Source organism: Zeus faber (genome assembly GCF_960531495.2).
Source record: "Zeus faber genome assembly, chromosome: 11".
NCBI classification, from domain to species: domain Eukaryota; kingdom Metazoa; phylum Chordata; class Actinopteri; order Zeiformes; family Zeidae; genus Zeus; species Zeus faber.
In genome coordinates this window covers 25,491,968-25,508,760 of record NC_137205.1, presented here as the reverse complement: position 1 = coordinate 25,508,760, position 16,793 = coordinate 25,491,968, and the positions used below count along the sequence as shown (strand labels likewise).

The following is a 16,793-nucleotide window of genomic DNA, read 5'->3' as shown; positions in this document are numbered from 1 at the left end:
TACGAGGGTGAAATGGTAAAGCTGATTTCCTCGCTCGTACCACAACCTCAGGTCCAGGATCTGGTCTTCAACCTGCACATGATCCTCACTGACACCGTCAAGATGAAGGAGCATCAGCAGGACCCGGAGATGCTCATTGACCTGATGTACAGGTACTCCCACGCACGTCAACAATACTGAACGATGAAGATGAAGATGCAGTTATATCTGCAGTGGTACAATGACCTTGTATCGTATCATTGCTTGTGTTTTTTCTTTCTTTTAATTTTATCTTATTTTTTGTTCTCTTGCTTCTAGAATCGCTAAGGGCTACCAGAACTCCCCGGACCTGCGGCTGACGTGGCTCCAGAACATGGCGGGGAAGCACTCGGCGCGGGGGAACCACGCCGAGGCTGCCCACTGCCTGGTCCACAGCGCCGCCCTGGTGGCCGAATACCTCAACATGCTGGAGGACTGCCGCTACCTCCCCATCGGCTGCGTCACCTTCCAGGTCAGCGGCCTTTTTAAGTCTTTCGCGGCGCCTTGTCCCGCGTCGCCGCCGTGTTTGTCTGTGCTGACCGCTCCCACCGCGCTCCGCAGAACATTTCCTCCAACGTGCTGGAGGAGTCGGCGGTGTCGGATGACATCCTGTCTCCAGAGGAGGAGGGCATCTGCGCCGGGAAGTACTTCAGCGAGTCCGGCCTGGTCGGCCTCCTGGAACAGGCAGCTGCCTCCTTCAATATGGTACGGTTTTACCCAGCCACGTGGGGCCAGTTTGATCCTGGAGATTTTATTTTATTTTTCCACAATAATATAGAAATATGATATTGAAGTATGTCCCAATGTCTGCACGTGGTTTCAGAATTCGACTGTGATTTATTATGTTAAAGTTAGGCTTATTTAAAGTCGTAATCCGTAAGATTATTTTTTTGTTAAGAAATCCCATATTGATCCCATAATGTATTTATCCGGCACACTATAAGAGGCCGCCATTTCATGTGTTAGCGTCATGTAGGGGCTCCTCTATACCCTGTTTGTTGGTGGCGGGGTCCGCCTTCTGAAAGTTACCATTGCACCAAGTCATGATGCCAACACATCCATGTTGTGAAGCTGCTGTTTTCCATTGTTCTCTCTTGCCCCCGCCCTCCACCCTCCCCTCCCCACCCCAAGGCCGCCATGTACGAGGCCATAAACGAGGTTTACAAGATCCTGCTGCCCATCCACGAGGCCAACAGGGATTTCAAAAAGCTGGCCACCGTCCACGGCAAACTGCAAGACGCCTTCAACAAGGTCTACAACCAGGTGTGTTCATTATCATCCTCATATGCAGTCGTGCTAAGCTGGGTGGTCTGTGTTGTCGTGGAAACGAACCCACCACCACCACCACCACCATCTTGGTTTCCATTTCTAATGCCTCTTTTCCCTTTTCCACTCCAACAGAGCTCAGGATGGGAGGTAAGTCGTCCATTGTTTGTCTCAAACTGTTCCACTTCATATCAGTTACAGCTACTTTTACTAATTTAACCGTATGTTTTCTCTCCTTTGTCTTGGGTGCATTTCTTGTCCTTTGGGAATAATGTTTTCCTGGTGAGTGCAATACTCTTATACTACAATGGAAGCTACTGTATATAGTATATATTGTACTATTGCCTAGATTCAAAACGTTTCCGAATATGTTTTGGCTTTTGATACAGCAGTTATATTCCAATTACTGAAAATTGACTAGTGTTCCTATAGGGAGTGATGGGATGTTATTTGAAATCTTCATCTGTTTCGGATTAGCTTCAATGACAACCAATTGTAAAGTTGAATACGCCACCTATATTGCCCGGCGTGACTTTGGATTAGTTCTTTCATTTCCATCCCTGCGAGTGAATGACTGGTGTTGACCAACAGTAATGGAGTTATCGTAAGCCGCGTGATGAGCGCGTTTGTTCTTAAACGTTTGTTATCCTCTTTCAGGCCGACTTAGCTCCCGAAAGGTCATCTGTGTTTTCTTTCTTTCTTTCTTTCTTTCCGCCAACCAACCCCCAACCCCCCTCCAACCAATACACTAGTCTGTAGAGAATGTTCGGGACCTACTTCCGGGTGGGCTTCTATGGCTGTCGCTTCGGGGATCTGGACGAGCAGGAGTTCGTCTACAAGGAGCCCTCCATCACCAAGCTGGCGGAGATCTCCCACCGGCTGGAGGCACGATGCCCATAACCTCATTACAGTGATTTTTAGGATGCGTTCAAGAGGCATATTGGATTGGGTCGCTGACCGCGTAGGTTAGGTGAGGTCGACTCTTTTCTCTCACAGTTCAACGGTTTGAATTTTTTTTTGCTTTTGCGCGCAGGAGTTTTACTCGGAGCGCTTCGGAGACGAGGTGGTTGAAATTATCAAGGACTCCAACCACGTAGACAAGAACAAACTGGATCCAAACAAGGTGAGCCATTGGGGAAACTCCGCTATTGCAGAGTCATTAACACCAGGGGTTCTCAATATTTTTGCTACAAAAGCAATTAGAGTGTGACAAATCTTATTTATTTATTTGTTTGTTTGTTTTGTTTATTTTTATCTTTCATTATTATTTTGGAGTTGGCACCAATAGTTGTATACATCACAATTCACATTGAGCTGATGAGAAACAGATTGGTGCTAAATAAGCAACTTTCTGACTTTACTTTCAAAACTGCATTAGTGGTAAAAGTGCAGATATTCAGCATTGGCTATTAGGAAACTGTTTCATGTCAATTTCAATACCAAATCAATTATACAGAAATTGTGATATAGTTCAAACCTATTTAACTACTATTTCTTCATTTAAAAAAAAATATATATATCGATCAAATATCAATATATCAGTGTAAGAAATGTCCCTCGACCCTGTGTGCATATCACATGAGCCCACGTCGGGTCATTCGATGTGCAACCCCCGAGGTCGGGAACGTGCTGATGAGTGGATCCCCTCACACCCGTGTGCCAACCTCCTCCAGGCCTACCTGCAGATCACCTACGTGGAGCCCTTCTTCGACACCTACGAGCTGAAGGAGCGGATCACCTACTTTGACAAGAACTACAACCTGCGCACCTTCATGTACTGCACGCCCTTCACGCTGGACGGCCGTGCCCACGGTGACCTGCACGAACAGTACAAGCGCAAGACCATCCTGAGCACCTCGCACGCCTTCCCCTACATCAAGACCCGCGTCAACGTCAGCCACAAGGAGGAAGTAAGCGGCTGGGCGGCCTCCTCCGCTGATGATGATGATAATAATTATTACAATATTAATGATGATAATAAGCGTGTTTATATATTTTTATTGGTATGATATGTCAATATAATATCAATATGATGATATGAGACTCAGTTTCGTCTGGGATCTTGGTTCTCATAACATCATGATATAATTAAACGCTGTCTTAGAGGCTGCATTACGGTCAAGTTATGTCGTTTTCTGGACTTCATAGACCTCAATATATTCCTTGTGTGTAAATGTCTTCCAAAAGCACACATCAACATCCCCCAAATATCGTCAAATTACCGATACGGCGGTATCGGTGAAAACATATTGTGATATTTCTTTTTGGTCAAAATCATCTATTCTAAGTTATGATATATGATTTGTATGATGAAAAAATGTATATATGTCCTTTTCAACCTTCTTTTTAATATTGCTGTTTATAGTAGACTTAAAAATTCAGAGTTTCCAAAGTACTCAACATCACACGTGAAAATCGCCGCGAAGCAGCGTTTCTGAGGTGATTGTGTGGAACGCGTGCGGTGCAGATCATCCTGGTTCCCATGGAGGTGGCGATAGAGGACATGCAGAAGAAGACTCAGGAGCTGGCCTTCGCCACGCACCAGGATCCGGCCGACTCCAAGATGCTGCAGATGGTGCTGCAGGGCTGCGTGGGCACCACCGTTAACCAGGTACCGCCGGTGAACTTCACTGGATGAATAATAAAAGGGTGACCCCAGTCTTCGCTGTAACACAAAATGGTTTTCGGTCCCTAATGGAGAGCTTGGGTATTTTTCCACCTGAGCGATTGGCATCAGAAGCGGCAGTCGGTTGAAGCTGTTCTGTCAACACCGGGTCCATTTAAATGATGATTCTGATTAAGGTTTAGCTTCGAAAATACCACAGATTAACAAAAAAAAACAAAAAACAACAACAAAAAAAATTTCTATAGCGATTCCACAAAATAGACTGTCATTTGTCAAATTGTTGATTCAGTACAATTTGATTTGACGCAGTGGCTTATCAATATGTGATCCACTTTGACAACAGGACGTTTCTGTCATATCTCGCACGCGTGCGATCAAGACGAGGTTCAAAGTCCCATGTGGTTTTTCCATCCTCTGCGTTCCGGTTTAGGTTTCTCTGAATTTGACGTGCGCGCAGATCTGCTCCGTGTCGTAGAACTCCTTCAACTGGGAGCCCCAACCAGGACAAAAGGGGATAAGTCGGGTCGGCCGTAGTTCTTATTACAGACCCGACAACTGAATACAGCTTGGGGCTTTTTTGATTTGAACTGATGTTAACTGTTAGTCGCTGTTGGTTTGGGTCTGGATTTAAACCGTCCTCACAAAAATTCACTGCCCCGCCCTTTTTGAGACGATGCGTCGATGAGAACAGATCTGTCGGAGCAGCGCTATGAGACGCTGTCGGCAAATAACTATCGTAGAATGTATAAATAAATAAATAAAGACGTGTGTGTGTGTGTGTGTGTGTGTGTGTGTGTGTGTGTGTGTGTGTGTGTGTGTGTGTGTGTGTGTGTGTGTGTGTGTGTGTGTGTGTGTGTGTGTGTGTCTGTCTGTGTGTGTGTGTGTGTGTGTGTGTGTGTGTGTGCGCGCGCCCACCCGTCTCCCTCCCTCTCAGGGCCCCCTGGAGGTGGCGCAGGTCTTCCTCTCGGAGATTCCCGAGGACCCGAAGCTGTTCCGCCACCACAACAAGCTGCGCCTCTGCTTCAAGGACTTCACAAAGAGGTGATGATCAACACGCTCAGAGGTCAGACCGTGCCGACCGTGCCGCGTCGCTAACCAACCCAATGCGTGCAGGTGCGAGGACGCCCTGCGGAAGAACAAGGCGCTGATCGGGCCGGACCAGAAGGAGTACCACAGGGAGCTGGAGAGGAACTACAACAAGCTGAAAGAAGCGCTGGGTCCCCTCACCAACCGCAAGATCCCCCAGCTCTACAGGCCGCTGCCGGCTCAAACCACACAAACACAAAGGTAACTCGAGACGCCACGCACGCACGCACGCACGCACACACACACACACACACTGACGCACGAAATGAGCTCACACGTCTCCGCATTTTAGTAACATGACACCGGACCCTGTCCTTCCCTCAGGACTCGTACATTGTGTCGCTCTTATCAACTTACTGATACAGTGCACTCCGTACAGTGAGTAGATCGCTGCAGAAACTCTCAGTGCTTTGTTGGTTGCTGTAACTATGTTTTTCATAAGGACTGTCCTTAACATTTTTAAAGTGGTAATCCGTAAGATTATTTGGTTTAAAAAAAAAAAGAAAAAACAAATCCCTTATTTACCAGCACTGTTGAAGAAACAAGCCCAGTCCGTGTGTTTGTGTTATGTATGTGCTCCATCTATATGCTGTGTCCGTTGTCGGTGGCGGGGTCCGCCATTGATCAGGCACACGCAGGAAGCGAAAGTCGCTGGCAGTGGATTTGAGTAGCTCGTTGTGGTCAGCGAACTGTGGGTATGGAGGAACATTCACCAAAAAACATATCCCCACCACGTGACCCCCCCCAAAAAAATACTAATAATAAATCAGTCGATCAGAAGAAGGCGCACTTTCAAAGAAATGAAAGTGACGTCAGAGTGAAGAGGAGGTTGAACCCGGATGTTCAAAAAATGTTCTGTGAAATCTGTTCTGAGTTTTCTCTTATATTATATTTCTTCGTGAAAATGTACTTTATTACTCAAAATACACTCTGGATTTGGGAACCCTCTGCGAATGTATGATTTGTACACAAATAAATGTGCGTTAATGAATCCCAATTAATTGTATTTGGAAAAGAGAGGCACATGTATGTAGTAAAAGTAAATACACATCCATGAGCTTGTCGCATTCTCTGTGATATTTACGAGGTTCCCTAAGAAATCCTAAAATGCGCCGGTGCTGTCCGGCGGCCAGTTCGGTCAGCCGAGCTGTAATGTTCTGGCACGGGGTGATGTAGGTCATACCTGGCAACCCCCATCACCTTTTGAAGCCGCGCTTCCCAACCGATGACCAGCTGATGCGGAAGATTTGGTTTTGAATCTCTTGCACGAGAAATTGTACTTTTTTAAGAAGGTTTTTGACTTGACACGTACAGTATATTACCGGACACGGGTGACCCAGTGATGAAATTGAAATAAATAATTGAAAATGACCTCGTTTGATCGCCTGATTTGAAGACAATAAATAATGAATAATTTCTTCATTTTCGATTTTACGAATGAGAACTGAGAGTAAAATAAATCAGCCAGTTCCAAATAGTCGTAATTCGTTTTCGAACAAAGCATCCAAAATGTCCGATATAGACCGGACTCAATTAACGAATGTAAAATCTAAACACAACATTCCCCTGTTGCGTCCTTCCCCCGCCAGGAATTCCTACAGCAGGTCCAGCCTTCGCAGGGTGGACTGTTGAGGCTCAGCGGGGCCGGACGAGAGCAGAAACCAGAAGCTTTAAGCCGCCCTCATCCCCCCGGCGCAAACCAACTGTCGGCGGCGGCACAGACGCTCCGTCCCGCCTGCACCCCTAACTCAAACCCCTTCCCCCGCCCCGTCACGCAATATTAGCCCCGTGACCCGGACCCCGGCCCCAGCCCCCCTCCCTCCGTCCTGTACCACCTTCCCCCAACACCCCTCCTCCCGGTCTCTCTCTCTCTCTCTCTCTCTCTCTCTCTCTCTCTCTCTCTCTCTCTCTCTCTCTCTCTCTCTCTCTCTCTCTCTCTCTCTCTCTCTCTCTCTCTCTCTCTCTCTCTCTCTCTCTCTCTCTCTCTCTCTCTCTCTCTCTCTCTCTCTCTCTCTCTCTCCGACAGGAACAAGAAAGCGCTGTTTATATGCTGGGTTTATCTGAGTGTAAACACGGTCATTTGGAGCGAGGCTCTTGTCTCCAGAGTGGCATCTCCCTGCTGAACTACTCAGTGATTCGATTTCTTTTTTCTTTTTTTTTTTTTATTGGTATGATATGCCCCGAGTACTCGGGGGAACTCTTGCGATCGCATGTTTTGGTGTTTTCTTTGGACGGCTTGGTTGTGTTTGAGCGTGTGAGCTGAAGTGCAGGGGCTCAAGGTGGCTTTTCCATCTGCTCGAGTGGGGATGTGACGTTTGCCGCCGAGCGAAGTGACTTATTCAATTTAAATGTATTTTTGTTCTCAAACGTGGGGGGAGGGGCAGGGGGAGAGGGCTTAAATCGCCAGACACAGTGGCTAAATATTCCCGTCTGCGGGAGGTTTTTTCCCAAATACCCAAATACCAAATAACTGACATTCCTTTCCTCATCAAGTTTAAGCCGTCCGGTAATCTCCCGTCTTAATTGACTTGTAATTTTTTATTTTTTTATTTAAAGGGTTGCTTCTTTCGCTGCTCACACTTCGGAGCCCGGTTTGACTTTTTTTAAAAAGGCGCACGAAAGCGGCTTAGGAGGGGGAGAACTGGCGCCGCGGGGAGGTAGCGGGGGACGCCCTAAAACACTGTGAAATTCTCTTGTAATGCACTGACCGAAATTGAGTGGCATCACAGGTCACGCTCTGTTCCCCCTCGCAATCCGAAAGCCCCGAAGAAAAAAAGACACGTTTTAACTTTGACCTAGACCGAGTCTTATGTTCTGAGTAGATTTTTATTTTTTAATACATTTTTTTTTTTTTTTATTGCTCGCCTCCTACGTAGACTGCTGTCCGCTCCAAGCGCCACGCACCGATCCACCGAGGTGAACGTGTGTGTGTGTGTGTGTGTTTGTGTGTGTGTGTGTGTGTCGTGGAGGATTTCTAAGTATTGTAGACGTTTTCTAACCACTGTACTGGAACTACTGTATCTACTACATTGCACTATTGTAAACAAACTGCAGCACCTCCCACTACAACTACTTTGTCATCTCTGTTTTTGTTACTCTTCAAGGCTGACCAAAATTTTGTATTTTACCAAATCAGGAAAAAAAAAAAAAAGTTTTCTTTTTTTAATTTATTTGCAAAGACTTTTTTTTTTTTTTTTTTTTTTTTTACTGTCTTTCTATTAAACTTCTCTACACTGATTTGATTTGTCTGTGATTCTTGTTGTGGAATTTTGATGCTTTATAGGTCTGTTTCAATATTTACACATGGAAATGGTCCAAATGCCTAAATAAGTATTGCATTATAGTTTGGATAAAGTGTTCTAACTTGAATAAGTCATATCCGACATTTAGCCGGTCACAAATTTGCTTCCAAGGTGACGTACAATCAAATCTGGCACCGGCCTGTGCTGTCTATATACAGTCGTATTTAATCCCGATGCCTTTGACTTCCAACCACAGTGCAAATGTCCGGTATGTCATTTTATCTGATCACAACTGGATTCAACAGCTTTGTATATCCCGATTAGTTATTTGCTGCAAAAAAACACAAGTAAGTAAGTTAGATATTGAATTACTACCGAATGATATTCAAATCACATATTACAATATTTTTGGGGACAATTGAATTTGGGATGCTTTCATAGAAATATTTACACAGGAGAAACAATCTTAAGTAGTGTGCATATTGTGAGCAGGTAGAGAGGCGTTGATTAGAACAGCATGACGTTCCGGGAGATGCATTACCCAACACAACATCGCAATATCTATTTACTTATCGCGATATTGTTATTATGCCAACTGCCCAGTCGTCGTATAATAACTTGTTTATTTTATTTTATTTTTTTCTATTTCCTCATTCGGTGCGAGACCAACTATCAGATTTGAGACACATGGATGACGTGAACCCCGTTGTCCCGGAGACGTGCCCCCCCCCCCCCCCCCGAGCGACCGCGCCGCGGGCCCTTTAAGAGGAGGGGGGCGGGGCCAGCGTCCCGCCGCGGCGTGCGTCGCGCTGCGCCGTGCGCGGCTGTCAGAGGAGCTGCTGCTGCGGGGCCGAGCGTCTGGAGGCTGCGGAGAGGTGAGCGTCCGTCCCGCCGTCCCGCCGTCCCGCCTTCTTCTGAAAAGAAAAGAGAAAACAAGCGAAAACAAACGCCTTCCTTTCCTCCCGCCAAACGGCGTCCCTGTGTGTGTTTTTTAATTTCTTATTTTGATTTAGCTCGGGTTCCTTTGTGAAGCGCCCCCCCCCCCCCCCCTCTCCCCTCTCCCGGTTCTCAGCGGCGTTCTTATTGTCCGCGCGACGGGGTGAACGGAGCGCGGTCACGGGCTCGTCGTTTGCCGGTGGACGCTCGTTTGTTGCGGTTCTCGCGTCACTTGTGTGGCCGCCGTCCGCTCCCCGCTCGTCTCGTGCGTGTTGTTGTTGTTGTTGTTGTTTATTTATTTTTTTCTCCGATTCTTAAAATTCCGACGGTCGGGATCGATCGATCGACCCCCACCGAACCGAACCGATCCGATCCGATCCGATCCGATCGGATGGGGATGCTTGGTTCGTCTTTGGGAAGGTTGAAAGTCCGTCTTTGCCAGCCACTATCTTGATTCGTATTCAATTGTATTTAATTAACGGTGTCACGCCGCCCCCCCCCAGCCCCGATCCGGGCCCGCTCGAATATTCTGGATGTTTGTATCATAACTTTGTTATTAGGGGGAAAACCCTGCGGCCACCTCGCCGGGGCTCGGGGGAGAGGGCGCGACCGTGCGTTCTGCGTTCTGCACGGCTTCATTACTTCCAGATGTCCGTCGGACCTTTCCGCCGCTGCCGCTGCCTCTGCCCCCGAATTTGTTTTGCCTGACCACGAGTCCCGATGAACGAACTTTACCGGACCCGCGCTCGGACCCCCCCCAAACAAGGGGCATGGAAGTGCAGCGGTTCGCCCGAGGAAAAACGAACCCTGTTTTGTTCTTCGTGCGTTGTTATTCTTTCGTGCACATGCGAGTGTCGTGGTTCGGATGGGCCGTTATCTGGGTTCCATACCGTTAAGTGCAGCTGTTACCACGTTGCCCGGCTCTGGATAAACGTGGAATATTCCCAAACGCTTTCGTGGGTACGTCACTTTAAGGTGCGCCCTGTCTTATCACTTAACTCAACTATTGTGAGGGAAGTATCTTAAGAATTCCTTGAGAATAAAGTCAATTCAGGGGCATTAACTCAAGAGAAGTGATTTGCAGAGGAATGATAGTGATCCTTCAATGACATGGGTCTTAATTGATGGCCCAAAACTGAAATCGAGTATAATATTTCCTTATTTTATTAAATACATTTTGCATGTTTGCTTTGTTATTATTTCCAGTTGATGGCCTTCTGTAAACGTAGAGTTGCTTTGAGTTGCATGTTGTGTATGAAAGGTTCCATGCAAATAAAGGTTATGTAATAATAACAACAATAACAATTCTGCCACTATAACTTCATGCCTTAGTGGTCTTCTTGATCTTCATCTTCTGAGCTGTCCGGATGGATGGAATGTGATTGTCTCTCGTGGACCAAGGGGCTCCGTAGTGGAATTCCACACGCAGGAATGCGAGGTTATAAACCCCATTTGCACAGCGGGCCACACGCCGGGCATTTAAATGGTTTAGCGAGGTTAATAGAATTACGTCGCTAACCTGCATGAGGCAGTCTGTCATTGTCCGGTGTCGTTGGCTGGGACAGTCGGACAGTTGGCCCCGGATACCGTCTGAGATGCTGGAACCAGACACGCTTGTTTGTTGTTTGCCAATGTTATTCCAGCGGAAGTGGTGCAAATTGTGTCTCGTTCTTCCCTGTTGGACACATTCGACAACTTGTGCCTCGGTTCATCGGCACTTTTTGTTTGTTGTTGTTGTTGTTGTTGTTGTTGTTGTTGCAGACCCTGTCGACCCCTTGTTGGCTTCCTGATTGAAATGCCAGTCAACTTGGTCGCTCAAGAACGTTCGTGCCTTTAATTACTCAAATTAAGTATTTTCACAAATCCTTGAGGGGGATGAATGTGTAGCCACTTTGTCCTTCTGTGCTTTGTCTTAGGTTGTGGATTGTCTATAAAGCCATTGACTACATGGTGCTGGAGGGCATTAGCGCCAATATGGCTGGGATTACGTGGGGGCATAGCGGTTAATAGATTTAGTCCTGTTTATATTGATCCCTGACAAGGAAACCAATCAAAGTAATGTTGTAAGTGAGCATATGGCCTTATTGGCCTTGTTAGGGTCTAAAGGCGCCCCGATTGAATGATCTGGCTTAATCTCCCCTAAATTCCCAGATTATAAAAGCAGGGAAGATTGGTTAAAAAAGTGTGCCAGTGTTTGTCGTGTGCGTTTGGTGTGTTCGCAGATCCCTCTGATTAGCCGCTCCTATTGAGTCAGGAAGCAATTGATGAGATTCCCTTCGAGGGAAGCACTTAGCCACGTCAACGCAGCCCTTAGATTACTTCCTCCGTCCCGTCCGTACCGCAGCGCTGCCGACCCAAGCGTGTAACCCCAGAACGCTGCTCCAGACCTCCACCACCGAGCAGTCTGGACTCCATCTCTCTCTCTCTCTCTCTCTCGCTCTATCTCTCTCTCTCCCCCACCCGTCCATACCATACCAGCGGCTCCTCCACAACTTCTCTTGAAAATGACCGAGGCGGACCTCTGCCTCTCGTCATCGCTCATTCTGATCCCCATCCTCCCCCGCCTCCCCCGGGCCATAGCAGTGCTCTGTGTGAATGCCTCCATGACTCGCGTGTCTTCCAGCCCCACCCATGCTCAGTTTCCTGTCGGAGGTCGGTGCAGGGGACCAATGGCGGTGCCCGCCGGTGTTTATGTTGCTCCCTGGTCCAGCGGTAATGTGAGCAGGCCCGCCCCTCCCTCCCTCCCTCCCTCCCTGGGCCAAGCATCAGCCTGCTCCCGCCCAACACCTCCCTTTTCCTCCTCCACGCCACCACTCCCCTCGATGCTGAAGAAACGGGGCCATTTGTGAAAGGGCACACGGACCCTCAAGGGGGATGTCTTCAGACTTTGGGTTGTGATTTTTACCATCGTACCCCCGCCTATTGGAAAACCATACGCATGGATGGCGAAAGAACATTGTGTAATACCGCGAGGATATGAGGTCATCTGGTCACATTACACTGGTAATGCCGCCCCGCGCTGGCACGCTGACGTAGAGTTACTGACCGTCCCTCCACCACCCTGTGATGACTGCCCAAAGTGGCCATTGTTGCTTTTTTGTTTTTTACTGTCGAGCCTTCACAAAGTTATTAACGGGAGCAGTTGTTAGTTATTGATTAATTATTCATTCAGGACCAGTTGGCTAAGTGGAGCCATCTGTGATCGGCTGTTTGAGGGTTTTAGGGTGCGGGACAAAGAACTGGTAGAAAACAGATGCTTCTGTTTTAAGTTCAAACTTCCTCAAAAAAGATTTTTTTCTATTTTTAATGTATGCAGACCTAAGCCTTGAAAAACAAACCCCTTTATTGGAAATCCTTCCACTTTATTTGTTTATTCTTTGTCTCAGAGTGCCTTTCATAGTAATCCTCCATTGTTGGGACTATTTTTAGTTTTGGAATGCCGCAAGTGATGGCAATCTTTTTAGGCGGAGCAATTTTTTTTTTTTTTGCGATTATGAGGAAGGTTCCTCTGCAACTCTTATTTACTCCTGGTCTGGATCAGCTCTTGCAAGCCCGTATCTAATCTCTGTGATTTCTTTTTCTCCTTCCTTTCTTCTTCTTTCATCTATTCGTTGTAGAATCGCCACGCATTCTTCTTCTTCTATCAGGAGGCGAAGGCCCCGGTGATTCACTCCGCCGGACGCCGAGTTCTTAAAACAGTCATGGTGTTCTCATTGGAGAAGTTTCCATCCTAAAAACTCTCAGCTGTGCGTCTTTTTTTTTTTTCGTTTTGTTTTTTTTTCTTTTTCTTCCAAAACTCGCCTCGCCTCTCGCCCTCCGCTGTCTCGCCTTTCTCTGCTTTCTTTTTTTCGCATATCCCCGCTCCTTTTTCTCCCACCCCTCCCAGTTCTCCTCCCCTCACTCTCCTTTCCTCCTCGTTCTCTTTCTGGCTCATTTGCTCTCTCCCTCTCGACAGTATCTCCCCTGCTTGTTACTCTTTTCTCCCGGGCGCGGAGGAAGTGACTGGGTTGTTTTCTGCATCCTCGGGGGAATAGGAGAACGGAGCTCCCTTTCCTGTAGCCCTTCCTCCATCAGGTTATCACAACTCATCCGCTCATCCCCTGCGCTTATCACGTCCATCGGTCGCTCGTGACGCATGCCTCCGACGGAGGGTTTTGGGAGGGCCGGCCCCCTTTGAGAGTGCATCGTTGTCGTGTGATGATTTACTCCTCTAAAGACGGTTGATACTGTCATCACAGTGTTGCTTTAACAGTAATCCCTTTGGGTGGAGGTGATTTTTCGGACGTATCGCCGGAGGCGTTTAGGGTTTGGAGGAGGAGATTAATGAGTGAGGGAGAACAATTTAAACCCCAGCATCTGGGCTCTTTACCTGAATAAATCATCTGAGGAGCTACAGCTGTGTTTGCCGATCGGTGGGAGTCTTATGGGTAAAAGGCCTCGGACGCTGGTGTGTGTGTGTGTGTGTGTGTGTGTGTGTGTGTGTGTGTGTGTGTGTGTGTGTGTGTGTGTGTGTGTGTGTGTGTGTGTGTGTGTGTGTGTGTGTGTGTGTGTGTGTGTGTGTGTCCGGGGAGTCACTGTGAAGCTATCTCCAGTTATGCGTCTGCGAGTATTTGTCCAAACATTCTTCTTCACAGTATCCCTTTATTCCAAATTAACTTTTCTTTCCTTTTTTTTTTTTTAAACTTTTGTCTTTTTCTTTCTGTTCTGTAATCTTCAAGGTGCACGGTGTTCAAACAATCAGTCCGAGCAGCAGGTCGCTGTTTGTGTTCCGACAGCGTGTGGAGGCAAAACACACTCTCTCATGACCGGTTTGTTTGAGATTTTTGTGTTCTTGACACCTCTATCCGTCTGTCTGTCTGTCTCTCTCTCTCTCTCTCTCTCTCTTTCTCTTTCTCTCCATTTCTCCCAGCGACGCCCCTCCTACCTTTATATTAGAACCAGCTGTGGAACCGGAGGATGAATGAATGGTTCTTTGTGATATGGCCGTCGTTCCAGTGTGAGGGTCTGCCTCTCTCTCTCTCTCTCTCTCTCTCTCTCTCTCTCTCTCTCTCTCTCCCTCTCTCTCTCTCTCTCTCCATATCTCTCTCTCGCTCGCCAGCTCCCACCCACCCACCCCTCTACCCTGTTGGCATGACAGCATAACCAACACAATATGCCGATCACTATCAGCCCTCGATGTGACATTGTTCAAAGGTCATGTCTAAGTCTTGTTCGGCTTAAAGACCCTCGAACAAAATGTCGGCCACAGTGTGACACTCCATACTCCGCAACTGACCGTCCTGCTTTCTCCGAGCACTTTCTGCTGTGGAACGAGGAGGAGAAACGGTCTTATCTGGCGGACGTGCACTGATTAGTTCACTGCAAAAAGTTTTTCTTCGCTCTGTAGCTTGGACCAAGGTCAAGTGTGACTCTTTAAAGGGCGTGATAGACTGCCGTTGCTAATGATAAAGTGGTGTGTGTGTGTGTGTGTGTGTGTGTGTGTGTGTGTGTGTGTGTGTGTGTGTGTGTGTGTGTGTGTGTGTGTGTGTGTGTGTGTGTGTGTGTGTGTGTGTGTGTGTGTGTGTGTGTGTGTCTTAACATGACACCAGGGTTTTGGGTTTGGGAGTGAGTCATGGAGGCAAGAAGACAGAAAACATCGCCAAGTACCGCAGCAGGGGAGGATCCAAGGCCTGGATTGATTAGTCTTGTTGTTGTTGTTGTGGTAGGGAGACAGTTGGGAAGAGTTCACCATTCAGCGGGCCCCCCCCCCCCCCCAACCCGCCCATATGAGGAAACGGGGTTGAAAATGTACTGCCCCAATTTCATTTGTGTTTTGAAACACATATTTGGTTTTGAAAATAATTTATTTCTTTACATTCTACAGAACATAATTATAGGCTTTCCACGGGAAAAAAACCCAACAGAATTCCCATTTAGAGATGTACTTTGCATTCCTTTTAAATGTACTCCTCTGTACTATTAATTGGAAATATTGCTTGTGTACAAGTCAGAGTATGTGAGTGCATAAAGTGGGTGGATTTGAGTGCTTTCCAGCCCCCTCCTCCCTCCATTCACTAGCAGTTGCATTTGTAATAAACGGGCCTCTGACATTTAAAAAATAAAAGGCTTCTTTCTCTAGACTGTGTCGTAGGACGTTAATAACCGACCTCAGAACCGCGGAGTCGGCCGCGTCCTTTACACAGATCCACCGGTCCCGGTGAGCCGGTGTCTCTCTTTGCTGCCGATGACGCAACGTGACGCAGCTTTGCCATGGCGTCCAGTCCCCCGCCTCTCCCCATGCGTTGATGTGCCGACAGAGAGTTGATGTGGATTCAATCGCCAGCCTGCAAAACTGTGTGAAACATCTCCGGGCGGAAGGGCTCAAAATTGACCGGAGGAAACTTAGAGTTTTCCATGAGGGAATAAAGTCTCTGACTCACTTTGGCTCCTAGTCCCGCTTCAACAACCATTTAAATCACGCCCGAACCCCGGAGACGGATTGTCAGTACGGTTGGTTTGAAGCACAACTGGATTCGACCATATAAGACCATATATAATATATATATATAATATATATATATATACCCCCTTAAAACGAAACTACTCCATTACTGAATGCCAACTTGCCAAACCAAGCTGGTTATATTTTAAATGTTATTCTCCCTACATTTCGTTTTTCTTGCTCTTGGTAATCAGGCAATTGTTATTGTTGGACTCCCTGGATCGGGTGAACCTTTCTTTTATGCCAGGGCCCACAAAACAGGATCCACTCAATATTTCTAACCTAAAATAACAACCAATAAACATCATCTCCGTTCATATGCCTCATTATGTCCCAATTGATCTTCTCACGGGCCTCAAATCATACATTTTTAAAAATGGTGAGCTCTCCTGGAAACATTGTGAATTTCATATCTATATATTTTTTTCTCTCCTCTACTGACCTCAACCCGTGACCCACCTGGCCCTCAATTCCGAGCACCACCAGCGGGCCTCCGCCCTTAGGTTGACAATTATTGTGTCAGAGGGACTGTGACTTTGAGGTGTGGCTTCTGCAGAATGCGTTGGGTCAGGATTCCTGTGGCACCTGAGGGAGGGTTCCCTGTGACTGACGTCTCACCGGCTGTGTTTCTCACGTCTGGGATGTGGGTCTGCGCCGCTGGAATGCTTTGTGCAACCTGATTTTTTAGTCCTCTGTTAACTCATCCTAAATCAGGGCTTAGCGGAGAAGCTGTTTTTTTTTTTTTTTTTTTTATCATCTGTTTTTCATTTGCAGTTTTTTTTTTGTTTTTTTTTTATCAACCGGCTCACGGCTCTCTCCTTTTTTCTCTCTTTTCTGAGTTTGATCACCACTGAGACATCTTTCGTTTGTCGTCGTTCCACTTCTCCCATTCACGCCGTTTATTTTCCGCGCAGGAAGTCCTCGAGGAAAAATGATTTTGCATCTGTATTACAATAACATGAATGTCTCCGCCGTTGGCTCCCCTAGGTAAGGACTGTAACAGAAAGTGACGTGAGAGAGGGAGAAGAGGAGGAGGGAAAAGAGAGGCCACAGCGAGAAACCGGGGGAGTAGAGATCCCCGCAGCACGAGCAGCAGCTGGTACGAAATGGAAAATACAAAAAGAAATATATATATATA

The 16,793-nt window shown here is 47.1% G+C and overlaps 2 protein-coding genes across 3 annotated transcripts in view; both read left to right on the top strand.

The window, feature by feature from the left end:
* The window catches only part of dock6 (dedicator of cytokinesis 6), a 41,453-nt gene extending 34,612 nt beyond the window's left edge, over window positions 1-6,841 (top strand). The window contains exons 38-49 of the mRNA XM_080009860.1: window positions 52-152; window positions 298-490; window positions 580-723; window positions 1,150-1,281; window positions 1,420-1,434; window positions 2,044-2,169; window positions 2,318-2,407; window positions 2,958-3,194; window positions 3,752-3,895; window positions 4,845-4,951; window positions 5,024-5,197; window positions 6,586-6,841. Of these exons, the coding sequence (XP_079865986.1) occupies window positions 52-152; window positions 298-490; window positions 580-723; window positions 1,150-1,281; window positions 1,420-1,434; window positions 2,044-2,169; window positions 2,318-2,407; window positions 2,958-3,194; window positions 3,752-3,895; window positions 4,845-4,951; window positions 5,024-5,197; window positions 6,586-6,628 (1,506 nt within the window). The 3' untranslated portion in view covers window positions 6,629-6,841. The remainder of the gene's footprint in view (window positions 1-51; window positions 153-297; window positions 491-579; window positions 724-1,149; window positions 1,282-1,419; window positions 1,435-2,043; window positions 2,170-2,317; window positions 2,408-2,957; window positions 3,195-3,751; window positions 3,896-4,844; window positions 4,952-5,023; window positions 5,198-6,585) is intronic.
* A 2,231-nt stretch (window positions 6,842-9,072) lies between these two features.
* Window positions 9,073-16,793, top strand: part of kank2 (KN motif and ankyrin repeat domains 2) — a 22,283-nt gene continuing 14,562 nt past the window's right edge. Inside the window, exon 1 of one of the 2 annotated variants that reach the window (XM_080009366.1) lies at window positions 9,073-9,113. The gene's annotated coding sequence lies outside the window, so the exon portion shown is untranslated. Of the gene's footprint in view, window positions 9,114-16,641; window positions 16,755-16,793 lie in introns of those variants that run through there. The other variant, XM_080009365.1, reaches the window with a different exon arrangement.